The sequence below is a fragment of the Nomascus leucogenys genome, chromosome 13 (genome assembly GCF_006542625.1).
Source record: "Nomascus leucogenys isolate Asia chromosome 13, Asia_NLE_v1, whole genome shotgun sequence".
Classification (NCBI taxonomy): domain Eukaryota; kingdom Metazoa; phylum Chordata; class Mammalia; order Primates; family Hylobatidae; genus Nomascus; species Nomascus leucogenys.
Window position 1 is genome coordinate 31612788 of NC_044393.1, and position 16620 is coordinate 31629407.

Below are 16620 nucleotides of genomic sequence, written 5' to 3' on the forward strand. Positions count from 1 at the left end.
CTGGGCGACAGAGCAAGACTCCGTCTCAAAAAAAAAAAAAAAAAAAAAAAAAAAAGAAAATGTAGTATCTGTGAATTATAACAAAGCAGAGTGCAGTAAAACAAAGTATGCTTAAATATGGAAATGCAAGGGACCCTGAACAGTCAAAACACTCTTGAAAAAGAACAAGGTTGGAGGACTCACACTTCCTGATTTCAAAACTTACTACAAAGCAATAGTAATTAAAACAGAATGGTACTAGCATGAGGATAGATATATAAACCAATGGAACAGTATTGAAAGTCCATGCTTAATTACGGTCAACTGACTTTTTTTTTTTTTTTTTTTGAGACAGAGTCTTGCTCTGTTGCCCAGGCTGGAGTGCAGTTGCATGATCTCAGCTCACTGCAACCTCCACCTCCCAGGTTCAAGGGATTCCTCTGCCTCAGCCTCCTGAGTAGCTGGGACTACAGGTGTGCGCCATCACACCTGGCTAATTTTTGTATTTCTAGTAGAGACAGGGTTTCACCATATTGGCCAGGGTGATCTCGAACTCTGGACCTCAGGTGATCCGCCCACCTCGGCCTCCCAAATGCTGGGATTACAGGCATGAGCCACAGCGCCTGGCCCTGACTTTCAATAAGTATGCCAAGACAATGAAATGGGAGGGAAGAGCCCTTTCAACAAATGGTGCTGGAACAACTAGATATCTGCATCCAAAACACTGCACTTGAAACCCTACCTCACACCATACACAGAAATTAACTCAAATGGATCATAGACCTAAATGTAAGACCTAACACTATAAGCCTCTTAGAGGATCTAAGAGAATGAAACATGCGTCCACAAAAAAAACTTGAATATGAATGTTCACAGCAGCATTATTCATAACACCCAAAAGTAGAAATAATCCAAATGTCCATCAAATAATGAACGGATAAATAAAATGTGGTATATTTATACAACAGAATATTATTTGGCCATAAAAAATGAATAAAGTATTGATACATGCTACAATATGGAAGACTGTTGAAAACATTATACTGGCCTTGGCAACACAGCAAGACCCATCCTTATGAAAAGATTTTTAAAAAGTAGCCAGGTGTGCTAGCATGCAATTGAAGTCCTAGCAACTCAGGAGGCTCAAGCAGGAAGATTACTTGAACCCAAGAGGTCGAGGCTGTGAGCTATGATGGCACCACTGCACTCCAGTCTGATTGACAGAGGAAGGCCTTATCTCTAAAAAAAAAAAAAAAAACCAACAAAACACACACATGCACACACACACACACACACACACACACGAAGAAAGCAGTCACAAAAGGCCACATTATTCCAACATTATTTCATTTATAAACTTATATGAAAGGTCCAGAAAAGGCAAATCTAGATACAATAACAAAAGTAAAATAAACAAAAGAAAACACAATTAAATTGGGCTATATCATAATGGAAATCTTTTGTGCTATAAGTAATACCATCAAGAAAGTTTAAAAACAACTCAGAATAACAGAAGGTATCTTCAAATCATGAATCTCCTGAGGAAGTGGTATTCATAATATATTAATATAAAGAACTCTTAAAACTCAGCAGGGCACAGTAGCTCATGCCTCTAATCCCAGCATTTTGGGAGGCTGAGGCGGGTGGATCACCTGAGGTCAGGAGTTCCAGACCAGCCTGGCCAACATGGTAAAACCTCGTCTCTACTAAAAATACAAAAATTAGCCGGGCATGGTGGCACATGCCTATAGTCCCAGCGACTAGGGAGGCTGAAGCAGGAGAATCACTTGAACCCAAGAGGCAGAGGCTGCAGTGAGCTAAGATCATGCCATTGCACTCCAGCCTGGGTGACAGACCCAGACTCTGTCTCAAAAAAACAAACAAACAAACAAACAAAAACTCTTAAAACTTAATTATTGGCTGGACGTGGTGGCTCATGCCTGTAATCCAAGCAATTTGGGAGGCCAAGGCAGGTGGATTACCTGAGGTTAGGAGTTCAAGACCAGCCTGGGCAACATGGTGACACCCCATCTCTACTAAAAATACAAAAATCAGCCGGGCATGGTGGCGGGTGCCTATAATCCCAGCTATTCAGGAGGCTGAGGCATGAGAATCGCTTGAACCCAGGAGGCAGAGGTTGCAATGAGTCAAGTTCGCGCCATTGCACTCCAGCCTAGACGACAGAGTGAGACTCCAACTACAAAAAAAAATAAAAATAAAAATAAAAAAAAACTATATATATGTGTGTGAAACAACCCCATTTTAAAATGGTTAAAGGATTTGTATAGATATTTCTCCAAAGACATACAAATGGCCAATAAGCTCGTGAAAGGATGCTCTATCAGGGAAATGCAAATCAAAACCATAATGAAGTACCACTTCACACTCATTAGGATGTCTATGATAAAAGAGACAGGCAATAACAAGTGTCGACAAGGATGTGGAGAGGCCGGGCATGGTGGCTCACACTTGTAATCCCAGCACTTTGGGAGGCTGAGTCAGGCAGATTGCTTGAGCCCAGGAGTTTGAGACCAGCCTGGGCAACATGGTGAAACCCCATCTCTACAAAAAACACAAAAATTAGCCAAGAGGGGTGACATGCCCCTATAGTCCCAGCTATTCCAGAGGTCGAGGTGGGAGGATCACTTGAGCCCAGGAGGCGGAGGTTGCAGTGTGCTGAGATCGCACCTCTGCACACCAGCCTGGGTGACAGAACGAGACTGTCTCAAAGAAAAAAAAAAAGATGTGGAGAAATTGGTGGTAGAAATGTAAAATAGTGCAGCCACTGTGGAAAACAGTTTGGCATTCTCTCAAAAAGTTAAACACTGAGTTACTATATGACCCAGCAATTCCACTCCTATGAATATATCCCAGAGAAATGAAAACACACATCCATACAAAACCTTATACATGAATGCTTATAGAAGTATTATCCATAATAGCCAAAGACTAGAAATAATCGGAATGTATATAAACCGAAAAATAAATAAATACATGGCCTATTCATACAGTGCAATATTATTCAGTCATAATAAAGAACAATTGATGTTGGGACTACCACATATCTGTTGATCCATGCTACATCATGGACGATCCTTGAAAACGTCATGCTAAGCAAAAGACGCCAGGCAAAAAGGGCCACACAGTGTGTGATTCCATTTATATGAGATGGCCAGAATAGGCAAAGCCATAGAGACAGGAAGCAGATTAGTGATTACTTAAGGTTGGGAAAGGGGGTAATGAGGAGTGACTACTAATTGGTAGAGTTTCTTTTAGAGGAGAGTAATAAAAATGTTCTAAAATTAGATTGTAGTGGTGGTTTTATAGCCCTATGCATATATACGTTTTTTAAAAAAACACCGATTTGTATACTTTATCATTTTTTAATTTTTTAATTTTTTTTTTTTTGAGACAAGAATCTCGCTCTGTCGCCCAGACTTGAGTACAGTGGTGTGATCTCAGCTCACTGCAACCTCCGCCTCCCAGGTTCAAGAGATTCTCCTGCCTCAGCCTCCTGAGTAACTGGGATTACAGGTGCCCGCCATCACACCCAGCTAATTTTTGGATTTTTAATAGAGATGGGGTTTCACCATGTTGGCCAGGCTGGTCTTGAACTCCTGGCCTCAGGTGATCCACCTGCCTCGGCCTCCCAAATGCTGGGATTACAGGCATGAGCCACCATGCCCGGCCTGATTTGTAAACTTTAAATATGTGAATTGTATGGTATGTGAAGTATGTCTCAATTAAGCTTTTTTAAAAACAGTATTGTGGGCTGGGTGTGGTGGCTCACACCTATAATCCCAGCACTTTGGGAGGCTGAAACAGGAGGATTGCTTGAGCCTAGGCGTTTGAGATCAGCTTAGGTAACATAGAGAGACCCTATCTCTATAAAAATTTTTTTAAAATTAGCTGGGCATAGTGGCACACACCTGTAGTCCCAGCTACCCGGGAGGCTAAGGTGGGAGGACTGTTTGAGCCCATAAGTTACAGGCTGCCGTGAACTGTGATTGTGCCACTGCACTCTGGCCTGGGTGACAGAGCAAGACTCTGTCTCAAAAAAAAAACACTGTGATCATATATATATAAGTATGTAGGAGTGAGATAACATGAGGTTAAGATTTGCTTTAAAATATTTTTGGGGAAGATAGATGGCAAAAGCTTGTTAATCCTTGAATCTGGGTGATGAGTACTTGGGTATTCATTATACCATTCAGAAAATTGTCACAATAAAAAGTCAAGTTAATAAAATATTCCCTCTTATCATCAGACAGATGTAAGACCAGAATCTTTAAAAGTTTCTAGAAGGTAGGGTTAGAAGGGAACTTGGAGATCACCTGATGAAGTCATTCAGTTAACAGATGGGATCCAGAGATGGAAAGCGACTTTTTCAGGAATGAACAGAAGATGGGGTGGCAGGAGATGAGCTGGAGAAGGACCTGTCCTCAGGGCTGTTTCTTTTTTTGTGTTTTTTTCTCACTCCATCGCCCAGGCTGGAGTGCAGTGGCACGATATCAGCTCACTGCAATCTCCACTTCCCGGGTTCAAGCGATTCTCCTGTCTCAGCCTCCCAAGTAGCTGGGACTACAGGCATGCACCACCACACCCAGCTAATTTTTGTATTTCTTAGTAGAGACGGGGTTTCACCATGTTGGTCAGGCTGGTCTCAAACTCCTGACATCAGGTGATCTGCCCTCCTCCACTTCCCAAAACACTGGGATTACAGGTGTAGGCCACCAAGCCCAGCCAGGGCTGTTTCTAACTAAACAAACAAGACCAATGACTCAGCAAGTGGCTTGGGGGCACTATGGAAGGCCTGGCACTTACTTGAGTTTCAGCTCCCTGGTGAGCTCATTCTGAGTCTGCTCTAGCTCTTGGCGCTCCTTGATGTGTTCTTCTTGGAGGTCGTGGATCTCAGCCTTCACTGCCTGAAGCTTGGAGAAGAGCTGGAATGAGGGGAGAGGCAGGTGAGGAGGGTGTCTGTCCAAAAGATAGAGTTCTTCCTTTCCCCAAGTCTCAAGGCAACTCCATCTGGCCTCATTCCTTTCATACCTTTTTGAGTTTTTTGGTCTTGATGTCCACCTCTTGCTGCAATGAGCTGTATGTCTCTTTAAGTTCCAAGGTCTCCTCATCTCGACTTTCCATCTGTTGCTGGATTTCTCTTTCTCGACGTTTCTGAGCAACATGACAAAATTCATCAGCTTGCCCTAGAGACTGTGTCTATGCTGGGTTCCCCAAGCTAGGATCAGAGTCTCCAGCTAGGATGAGGCGGACACACCTTGCTTTCATTCTCTTTGAAGAGAGTCTAATATGAGACGTTTGCTCTGCAGCATAAACACACCTTACCCCACCCATTCTCCCTGAAAAAGAATGAAAAGTTACCTGCTCTGCAATTTCCTGTCGTTTCTGCTCCAGGATTTTCTGCTGTTCATTCGTATGATCTACTATATTTTTTCCTCCAACAAGCAACTTACTCTCCATGGCCTGAGTGAGAAACAAAGTAGAATCCATCTCATGAATGGTTTCCCTCAGAACATAATTCCTCATAAGGGAGCCTGTGAAAGATAAAGAGCTCAGGACTGAGCCAAAAGGGACAAACTCTGGGAAAAAATACACAGTGCTCAGCTGTGCCCATCCATAACTGGTGAGGGACTGGGGCAGCTTCACTAGAGGCTTCTTGGTAACACTGAAGATACAGTTTCTCCAGATACATGAATTTCAGCTTTAACAAATTTTTTTTTTTTGCTTGTTTCTACAAAGTATTAACCCCACTTAGAACATATTAAGCAGCCCCTTTATGTTAGGTCCTGGGGATGCAATGTGAATGTGAATCACAAAGCTCCGAGTCCACTGAGGAAAACAGACGAGCAAGCAGGCTTTAACCATATGGCGCCAGACGCCATCATGAGGAAAGGACACAGTAATTCATGGGAGAGGCACACTGATGGGATAGAATTCAGACTCTGTGGGGATTTTAAAAAATTTTTTAAAGACAGGGTCTAGTTCTGTCACCCAAGCTGGAGTGCAGTGGCACAATCACAACTCACTACAGCCTTGACCTCCTTAGTTCAAGCAATCCTCCCACCTCAGCCTCCCAAGCAGCTGGGACTACAGGTGTACACCACCACACTTGGCTGATTGGTTGATTGATTGATTGATTGTAGAGGTGAAATCTTGCTATGTTGTCTGGGCTGGTCTTGAACTCCTGGCCTCAAGAGATCCTCTGCGTTGGCCTCTCAAACTGCTAGGATTATGGGCGTGAGCACAGCGCCCAGTCAGAGAATTCAGACTTTTAGAGGGAGTCAGAGAAAGCTTTCTGTCTGCAGGGCCAGATACACAGAGAGCTGAAGTTAAAAAATAGGAATTAGCTAAGAAAAAAAAGATTGTTTTGTGAGGGGAAGGTGGGAAGTGATGAAGTTGACCTAAATCTCTGTCAAGGAGACTAAACTTCTTGATCCTGAGAAGTTCAGGGAACCGCTGACATATTCTTTTGAGCATGAGGCTACACAATCAGATTTGTGTTTTAGAAACATAACTCTCCTGCAATGGGAAGAATGGCAAAGGGCTGGCAGGATGGAGGGAGACAGGACAGGAAGCCACTGCAGGGGTCTAGGCCTGGGCTAGGCCTCCTCCCTAGTTGGGGAGGGCAGAGTAGATGAGTCCAAGAGACCCTGATGAGGCAGGATCCAAAGGCTTTGGGACTGCCTGGCTGTAAGTGAGAGGGAGGGGCAGCTGGCAAGGATAACTCCCAGGGGCCTGGCTTCCCTGAGATAAGGAAGGCAAGAGCAGGCTCTGAGTGGCTGTGAGCATCCCAGTGGGCAGAAGGATATTGGGCCTGGATGGCAGGAGACAGTGTCAGGCTAGATATACAATGGGCCTGGATGGTAGGAGACAGTGCTAGGCTAGATATACAGATTGGGAGCCTTCAGCATTTTGATAGGGGCTGAAGCCATGAGAATGATTTTGACCTAAAAAGTATGGGACCCCAAAACTGCACAACTTTTAAGAAACTTATAAACCTCACTGGAGCTCTGCTGCCATCTTTCAGTGAGTCCTCTGAGCCTGTTTCCTCATCTCTCGAATGAAGGGGCTGGACTAGATTGCTAAACTCCACATACATACCTAACAATACCTAACCGCTCTAACATTCTTTTTTTTTTTTTTAGATGGAGTCTCGCTTTGTCACCCAGGCTGGAGTGCAGTGGCATGATCTTGGCTCACTGCAACCTCTGCCTCCCAGGTTCAAGCAATTCTTGTGCCTCAGCCTCCCAAGTAGCCAGAATTACAGGTGCATGCCACCACGCCCAGCTAATTTTTGTATTCTTAGTAGAGGCGGGGTTTCACCATGTTGGCCAGGGTGGCCTTGAACTCCTGACCTCAAGGGATATGCCTGCCTGGGCCTCCCAAAGTGTTGGGATTACAGGTGTGAGGGACGGCGCCCAGCCTCTAACATTCTGTTATGATTTCACAGCATCCAGGGATTGAGAAAGACAGAAATAATGTCATTCTCCATAGTCAAAATGTCTAAGAGATGCAATGACCTTGAGGTGATGCTGAATCTTGCAGACTCAGCCTCTGAGAGTTCAACTTTCTCTGAGGGGTTGTTTAGAGAATCTAGGTGCTCCTGGCCTTGAATAACAGATCTGATCCTAAAAGACAGTATGCAAGTCAAATATGGGCATACCCAGGCCAGACATAAGGGTGCGGTGGCTCACGCCTGTAATCCTGACACTTTGGGAGACTAAGGTGGAAGGATTGCTTGAGTCTAGGAGTTCAAGACCAGCCTAGGCAACATAGTGAGATCTTGTCTTTACAGAAAAGAAACAAAATTAGCTGGGCATGGCGGTGCACGCCTGTAGTCCCATATACTCGGAGGCTGAGGTGGGAGGATTGCTTGAGCCTGGGAGGTCAAGGCTGCAGTGAGCCAAGATCACGCCACTGCACTCCAACCTGGGTGACAGAGTGAGACCCAATCTCAAAACAAAACAAAACAAAATACGGGCACAGCCAGTGGCACTTACCATGCAGCAGTGAGAAGGCATGAAGTGCTTTGACATAATGGCATCTCAGAGCCCCTCCCTGGAACAAAGTTACCTCCTAATTGTGTTGTATATGACTCCATTTTCACATCAGGTCTTAAAAGTCCCAGAAGGGACTTTCAAGGTTTTAAAACTCTGCCTCTGAAGTAAAATAGCACCCAGCTCTGTGAAAGGGCTACTACGAAGCCACTGATTAAAAAACAAAAAAAAACAAAAAAAAAACAAAAAAAAAAACAGTATAGCTTCATACAGTAGGGGTAGGGGGGAGGAAAAGATAACTTGTAATTTTAAAATTTATAAACATGGAGACATTTTAGGATAGAAATCAAAGTTTGCATGAATTCAATAAAACAGAACTGAACATTTCCAAGGAATTCTGGCTTGTGGTTAGCCAGTGGCCATCCTCAGCCTTCCAAGTCTACCTTTGCACTCTCCTCTGCCATTAAAGCCCAGTGGAAGCTCAGAGTCCAGGCAACTGCAGGCATAGTGCATTGCCACCAGAAAGAAGGCTCAAAACAATGGGAGCCTCAGCACTCCAGAATGCTAACTAGCCATTGGGTGGAAAATGGAGTGGATGTAAGGAAATATATTAGCACACAGGGGTTGGGAGAAGAGGTTGACTATAAGAAAGTAGCATGAGGACATTTTGGGGGTGATGGAAGTGTTCTGTGTCTTGTGTAATCAGGGTGCTGCATACTGAAACTGCACTGAGAGGCTATACTATATGCAAATGTTAGTATGATCATCACAAGTGCTGGTAAGGATGAGGGGCATCCAGAACTCATACCCTGCTGCTAGGTGCTTCAAACTGCACAACCACTTTAGAAAACAACTTGTCCTTGTCTAGAGAAGTTGAAACTGCAAATACCCTAAGACCTAACAGTGCCAAACAAGACAATCTTGCACGTCCATGTTCTCCTGAAGCCAAGCACCAGAGCATTCACAGCAGAAACTGGAAACAACCCATACATCAGGAGAATGGAATATCATGGAATACTTGGAACAGTAATAATGAGTGAACCACAGCTTCAGGCATCAACATGGATAAATCTCATGAACATAATGTTGCAAAAATAAAAGCAAATGGCATGAGTGGGATTCCATTTATATAAAAGCAAAAAATTATATGAAAACGAAACCATGTTTTCTTTAGAAATATACATGTAGAAAGTAAAACTATAAGGAAAAGCAAGGAAACAATAAACACCGAATTCAGGATGATGGCTATCTATGGGGGAGGGGAACACAAGGAGCTACTAAAGATATGGGTATCAGCTAGGTGCAGTGGCTCACGCCTGTAATCCCAACACTTTGGGAGGGTGAGGTGGGAGAATCATTCAAGCCCAGGAGTTTGAGACAAGCCTGAACAACATAGTGAGACCGCGTCTCTACAAAAAATTTAAAAAATTTAGCCAGGCAATGTTGCGTGCCTGTAGTCCTAGCTACTTGGGAGGCTGAGGTGGGAGGATCCTTTGAGCCTAGGAGGTTGAGGCTGCAGCGACTGGGCCACTGCACTCCAGGGTTGACAGAGCAAGACTCTGTTTCAAAAAAAAAAAAAAAAAAAAAAAAGCCAGACGTGGTGGCTCACGTCTGTAATCCCAGCACTTGGGGAGGCTGAGACAGGCGGATTACCTGAGGTCAGGAGTTCGAGACCAGCCAGGCCAACATAGTGAAACCCCATCTCTACTAAAAATACAAAACTTAGCTGGGTGTGGTGGCGGGCACCTGTAATCGCAGGTACTCAGGAGGCTGAGGCAAGAGAATCACTTGAACTCGGATGGCAGAGGTTGCAGTGACCCGAGATCGCGCCACTGCACTCCAGCCTGGGCGACAAGAGTGAAACTCCATCTCAAAAAAAAGAAAAGAAAAATGGATGTTGTTCTATTTCTTACACTGGGTGGGGGGGTACATGGGTGTTACTTTTATTGCTGTTCTTTATACTATGTGCATACATAATAATTATTCTCATTATGAATTCAATTTTCATTTTTGTAAATGTGAAAAAATCATAATCATGTCAATTAAACAGAAGTTTATTGAGTACTGGATACCATGCGCTGTTGGAAATCCAAAACTGATGAGGGACATCATCCCTCATATGGTTATGTTTTTTGTTGTTGTTTGATGAAAGCAAAAGCAGTGACGGGGCAAGGGCCTAAGGAAGGGTATGGGTATGGTACCTTGATCTTGGCGCCCAGCATCTCGGCAGCATCCTTCTCCCGCCGCAGGTCCTCCATCTTTTTCTCTTTCTCCTTCAGTAGCCTCATCTTCTCCTCTGCAACCAAGCTGTGATCCTCTACAATGGCCCGCTTCTCAATCTCCAATTTTTCTTGCTGTTCCCGCCAGTAATCATCCTTATCATCCCCTTCCTCTTCACCCTCTTCTCCCTCTTCCTCCTCCTCTTCCCCACCCCCACCACTGCCACCACCTTCCCTCCGCTTCTCTCGCCTCTTCCTCCTGCCAATGGACCGTTTTTCCAGCTGAGCCTTGAGCCGAGCAATCTCTTCCTGGAATTCTCGAAGGAGGGCATCCTTGGGGTCCTCATTGACCCTTGGTTTGTTCTTAATGTTTTTGGCACGGTTGGCATATCGTAGAGTGGTCAGAGTCTCTTCTACGTTGTAAGAGGCAGGCCCCACGTTGGCCACCATCACAGTCTTAGCATTGCCACCAAGGGAATCTTGGAGGAGCCTGGTAAGCTTTGAGTCCCGATATGGAATGTGAGTGCTTTTGCCGTCCACTAGAGCAGAGATGACATTACCCAAAGCAGAAAGGGAGAGGTTGATCTTGGTAGCTTCTTTTAATCTCTCCCCTTGTGCGCCGGTCTTGGCTTGCCGTTCACTGCCAGCAAGATCTACAAGGTTCAATTTTCCCACACGGATGTGGTTTTCACCATCGAGGCCCACCTCACTGCACTCAATAGTGATAACGAAAATTGCATGAGAACGCGAGCTGTGCTCGTTCATGTTGGTAGCACCGACAGAACGGTTCTGGTTCCCCACATTCATCACGTGCTCTATCTCCTTCACACTCTTTGTGACAAAGGAAGACAGGTCTTTCACATACACTCCTGTGTCAGGCCTCTCTTTGAGCTCAAGCCTTTTGGTCTGATCTTTTGAGAGCAAATCTCGGATCTCCTCCTGGTAGATCTCTAAGTAAGAAGCCCTGACCAGGTACTGTTGATTCTGGGATCGAGAGATGTGGGTGAAGATATGGTCAAATGAGTTAGGAATGACTCCTCTTTTTTCAGGGTCACCACGGATTCCTTCCATTGTGTAGGTTTTTCCTGTCCCAGTTTGTCCATAGGCAAAAATGGTTCCATTGAAACCTTGCAGGACAGAGTCAACAAGTGGTCGGAACGTCTCATCGTACAGTTCAAACTGCTTGGCATTCCAGTCATAGACGGCATCAAAGGTGAAGGTCTTGGGCATTTCATGGGCCGTCCCTTTGGGGTTCTTCACAGACACCTGCCCCAGCTTAACATCCACATCTACCACTTTGTCATACGAAGCGGCCTTTTCCTTGCCATTCATGGGCCGACAGCGAACCACCACCCTGACTGACTCTGAGCTTTTCAACTTTGACATGATGAACTCTGATCCAGTCAATCTTGAGAAGTGTCAATTCAAAATGTCTCAGGATGCTAAGGTCCTAGAGAAAAAGCAAAAGTAAATAAGCATAGTACCGTTGTCACTGGGGGCTGCCTGACAGAAGCTGACACACCTAAATAGTCTTCATCTTGCTAACCTGACAGCCATATCTGATAACTTTACTACACTGTGTATTTCCTCACAGGATCTTAACCAGCTTCAGTGGGAAAAATAAAAAACTGCAGTCCACCAGTATTGTTGGCTAGCCCATCCTCCTCTCAATCAATATTTGATCTTATGCTATAGGCTGAGGCAGCTGGAAATCTTTTAAGTCTGGGTCTCACTCTGGGAGGCCAAGGCAGGGAAATTCTTTGAGACCAGGAGTTTGAGACCAGCCTGGGCAACACAGCAAGATCCTGTCTCCAAAAAATTTATGAATTAGGCTGTACACAGTAGTAGCTCACATCTGTAATCCCAGCATTTTAGGAGGCTGAAGCCAGAGGATCACTTGAGTACAGGTGTTTGAGATCAGCCTGGGCAACATAGTGAGCCCCCATCTCTCCAAAAAAAAAAAAAAAAAAAAAACCAACAGCAATTAGCTGGACATGGTGGCTCATGCCTGTAGTCTTAGCTACTTGGGAAGCTGAGATGGGAGGACTGCTTGAGCCCAGGAGGTTGAGGGTACAGTAAGCTGCAATCGTGCCACTGCACTTCAGCCTGGATGACAGAGTGAGAATCTATCCTAAAAATAAAGTAAAATAACTGGCTGGGGGTGGTGGCTCACGCCTGTAATCCCAGCACTTTGGGAGGCTGAGGTGGGTGGATCACGAGGTCAGGAGATCGAGACTATCCTGGCTAACATGGTGAAACCCCGTCTCTACTAAATATATAAAAAATTAGCCGGGTGTAGTGGCAGGCGCCTATAGTCCCAGCTACTCGGGAGGCTGAGGCAGGAGAATGGCAGAGGCCGAGATCATGTCACTGGGCTCCAGCCTGGGTGACAAAGCGAGACTCCATCACAAAAAAAAAAAAAAAAAAAAGTAAAATAAAAATGACCAGGCTCGGTGGCTCACACCTGTGATCCCAGCAATTTGGGAGAATGAGGTGGATGGATCCCTTGTGGCCAGGAGTTCGAGACCAGCCTGAACAACATGGCAAAACTCTGTCTCTACAAAAAATACAAAAATTAGCTGGGCGTGGTGGTAGGCACCTGTAATCCCGGCTACTCAGGAGGCTGTGGCACGAGAATCACTTGAGCCTGGGAGGCAGAAGTTGCAGAGAGCCAAGACTGCGCCACTGCACTCTGGCCTGGAAGACAGAGCAAGACTCTGTTTCAAAATAAATACAGTAAAATAAAAATACAAAAATAAAAATTAGCCAGGGGTGGTGATGTGTGCCTGTAGTCCTAGCTACTCAGGAGGCTGAGGCAGAAGGATTGCTTGAGCCCAGGAGTTCAAGGCTGCAGTGAGCTATGATCGTGTCACCGCACTCCAGCCTACACAACAGAATGAAACCTTTTTTTTTTTTTGAGACGGAGTCTCATTCTGTCACCCAGGCTGGAGTGCAGTGGTGCAATCTTGGCTCACTGCAAGCTCTGCCTCCCGAGTTCACGCCATTCTCCTGCCTCAGCCTCCCGAGTAGCTGGGACTACAGGCACCCGCCACCATGCCCGGCTAATTTTTTGTATTTTTAGTAGAGACAGGGTTTTACCATGTTGGCCAGGCTGGTCTCAAACTCCTGGCCACAAGGGATCCATCCACCTCATTCTCTCAAAGTGCTAGGATTATAGGCGTGAGCCACCAAGACTGGTTATTATTTTTATTTTATTATTATTATTTTTTGAGACGGAGTCCTGCTTTGTCACCCAGGCTGGAGCGCAGTGGCATGATCTCAGCTCACTGCAAGCTCCTCCTCCCGGGTTCATGCCATTCTCCTGCCTCAGCCTCCCGAGTACCTGGGACTATAGGTGCCCGCCACCATGCCCGGCTAATTTTTTGTATTCTTAGGAGAGACGGGGTTTCACTGTGGTCTCGATCTTCTGACCTTGTGATCCACCCACCTCGGCCTCCCAAAAAACCTTTTCTTAAACAAATGAAAAAAAGTCTTATATTCTCTTGAATTACTATAACCTGTCGAAATACTACAACCTCTGGGTAGAGCAATTTGGAACTACCTATCAACATTTAAAATGCATATACTTTTTGAACTAGCAATTGTACTGCTAAGAATTTATCCTAGAGATACAAATTTTAAACAATGACATATACACAAGGATATTTATTGTGGGAGCAATAGATTGTGAGCAACCTGGATTCCCAACAAGAGGAGACTGATTAAATTAAATATATTCAATATATGTGGAATCCTATGCAGTTATTAAAAAGAAGGTGGTAATCTAAATGTAATCCTATACCAAGATATGTTGTTAAGTGAAAAAAAGTAGGTGACAGTGTGTACAGTATAGTTTACATAGTGTGAAAAATGGAAGCTATAACACCAAGAATGAACCTTAATGTAAATTATGCACTTTGGGTGATAATGTGTCAATACAGGTCTGTTGCTTATAACAAACGTACCACTCTGGTAGGAGATGTCCATAACAGGCAAGGCTTTGCATGTGTGGAGGCAGAGGTATGTGGGAAATCTGTGTACCTTCCGCTTATTTTTGCTGGGAACCTGAAACTGCTCTAAAAATAAACTCTATTTAAAAAACAAACATTACATAAGAAAAGGGGGGATATATGCATTCTATATGCTTGATATGAACACAATATTGTTAGAAGTATACTTCTAAAGGTAGTAACAGTAGCAGCCTTAGCATGGGAACTGTGGGCCTAGGAGACTCAGAAGCCTAAAGACAGAGGAAAGGCTGAGCGTGGTGTCTCACAGCTATAATCCCAGCACTTTGGGAGGCTGAGGCAGGTGGATCACAAGGTCAAGAGATCAAGACCATCTGGGCCAACATGGTGAAACCCCATCGTTACTAAATATACAAAAATTAGCTGGGCATGGTGGCGCAAGCTTGTAGCCCCAGCTACTTGGGAGGCTGAGGCAGGAGAACTGCTTGAATCCGGGAGGTAGAGGTTGCAGCAAGCCAAGATTGCACCACTGCACTCCAGCCTGGCAACACAGCGAGACTCTGTCTCAAAAAAAAAAAAAAAAAAGAGGAAAAACTTTTCACAGTATACTCATTTGTAGTGTTAGAATTTCCTAGCTTGTGCTAATAATACTTTTCAATCCCACAATCATCAATAAAAACTGGCTTGTGCAAAATGTGTGCAAATAAATAAGGATGTGGTATAATGCATTACATAAAAAGCACTCATTCAATCAATAATTTTTTTTTTTTTTTGAGATGGAATCTTGCTCTGTTGCCAGGCTGGAGTGCAGTGGCATGATCTTGGCTCACTGCAACCTCCGACTCCCTGGTTCAAGCAATTCTCCTGCCTCAGCCTCCTGAGAGCTGGGATTACAGGCACATGCCACCATGCCCAGTTAATCTTTTTCGTATATTTAGTAGAGATAGGGTTTCACCATGTTGGCCAGGATGGTCTCAATCTCCTGACCTCATGATTGGCCTGCCTCAGCCTCCCAAAGTGCTGGGATTACAGGCGTGAGCCACTGCACCTGGCAAAAATTTTTTTTTTTTTTTTTTTTGAGATGGAGTCTTGCTCTTATTGACCAGGCTGGAGTGCAATGGCATGATCTCGGCTCACTGCAACCTCTGCCTCCTGGGTTCAAGCAATTATCCTGCCTCAGCCTCCCGAATAGTTAGGATTACAGGCACCTGCCACCACGGTCTACTAAAAATACAAAATCAATCAATAAATTTAATAGAATTGGAATGCAAATAGGAAAATGGAGCCAGGTGTGGTGGCTCACACCTGTAATCCCAGCACTTTGGGAAGTCAAGGAGGGTGGATCATCTGAGCAGGAGTTCGAGACCAGCCTGGCCAACATGGTGAAACTCCATCTGTACTAAAAAAAAAAAAATACAAAAATTTAGCCAGGCATGATGGCACGTGCCTGTAATCCCAGCTACTTGAGGCAGCAGAATTGTTTGAACCTGGGAGGCGGAGGCTGCAGTGAGCCGAGATTGTGCCATTGCACTCCAGTCTGGGTGACAGAGCAAGACTCCGTCTACAAAAAAAAAAAAAAAAAAAAAAAGGTGGGGGTTGTTAAAATTTTATAAAGTAAAAACAAAAAGAGAGAGAGTTTCATTTGGTGCTGGAAAACTCAGGGAGCAGAAGAAAGGATTAAATGGGTCCTTTGGGTGGGGGTAGGTAGTAAGCAGGTCAGAGTACTTTACTGGCATATATGAGGACCCCAAACTCCTATAAATCTCAGTGCAGGGATTTTTTAATTTTCTTTTTAAAAGACAGTCTCGCTTTGTCATCCAGGCTGAAGTGCAGTGGCGTGATGACAGCTCACTGCATCCTTGACCTTCCAGGCTCAAGTGATCTCCTCCCACCAGGGCCTCCCAAGTAGCTGTGAGTACTATAGGTGCACACCACCACACCTGACTAAGTGCAGGGATTTTTAAAAACATGTAATTCATGGTTTTTTTGTTTTGTTTTGTTTTGTTTGTTTGTTTTTTAAACAGAGTCTCCCCTCTGTCCCCCAGGCTGGAGTGCAGTGGTGCGATCTCGGCTCACTGCAACCTCCACCTCCTGGGTTCAAGCAATTCTCCTGCATCAGCCTCCTGAGTAGCAGGGACTACAGGCACCCACCACCATGCCCGGCTAATTTTTGTAGTGTTTTTTTTTTAGTGGAGACAGGGTTTTGCCATGCTGGCCAGGCTGGTCTCTAACTCCTGACCTCAGGTGATCCACCCACCTCAGCCTCCCTAAGTGCTGGGATTACAGGCATGAGCCACCATACCTGGCTGTTTTTTTATCAAAAGGCTCTTCAGTGACAGGTCTCTCTCTCTCTCTCTCTGTCTGTGACCTGCTCTCTAGTCACCCTGTTCTGCTGCCCACAGACAAGTGTTATTAGATTTTAAATCATTGATACATAAT

General features: G+C 44.7%; 1 protein-coding gene across 1 annotated transcript in view; it reads right to left on the minus strand.

The window, feature by feature from the left end:
* KIF3B (kinesin family member 3B) overlaps nucleotides 1-16620 on the minus strand; it is a 56852-nt gene that overhangs the window by 12917 nt on the left and 27315 nt on the right. Inside the window, exons 2-5 of the mRNA XM_030826793.1 lie at nucleotides 10196-11663; nucleotides 5359-5460; nucleotides 5029-5151; nucleotides 4804-4922 (exon numbers count right to left, since the gene is read on the minus strand). Of these exons, the coding sequence (XP_030682653.1) occupies nucleotides 4804-4922; nucleotides 5029-5151; nucleotides 5359-5460; nucleotides 10196-11599 (1748 nt within the window). The 5' untranslated portion in view covers nucleotides 11600-11663. The remainder of the gene's footprint in view (nucleotides 1-4803; nucleotides 4923-5028; nucleotides 5152-5358; nucleotides 5461-10195; nucleotides 11664-16620) is intronic.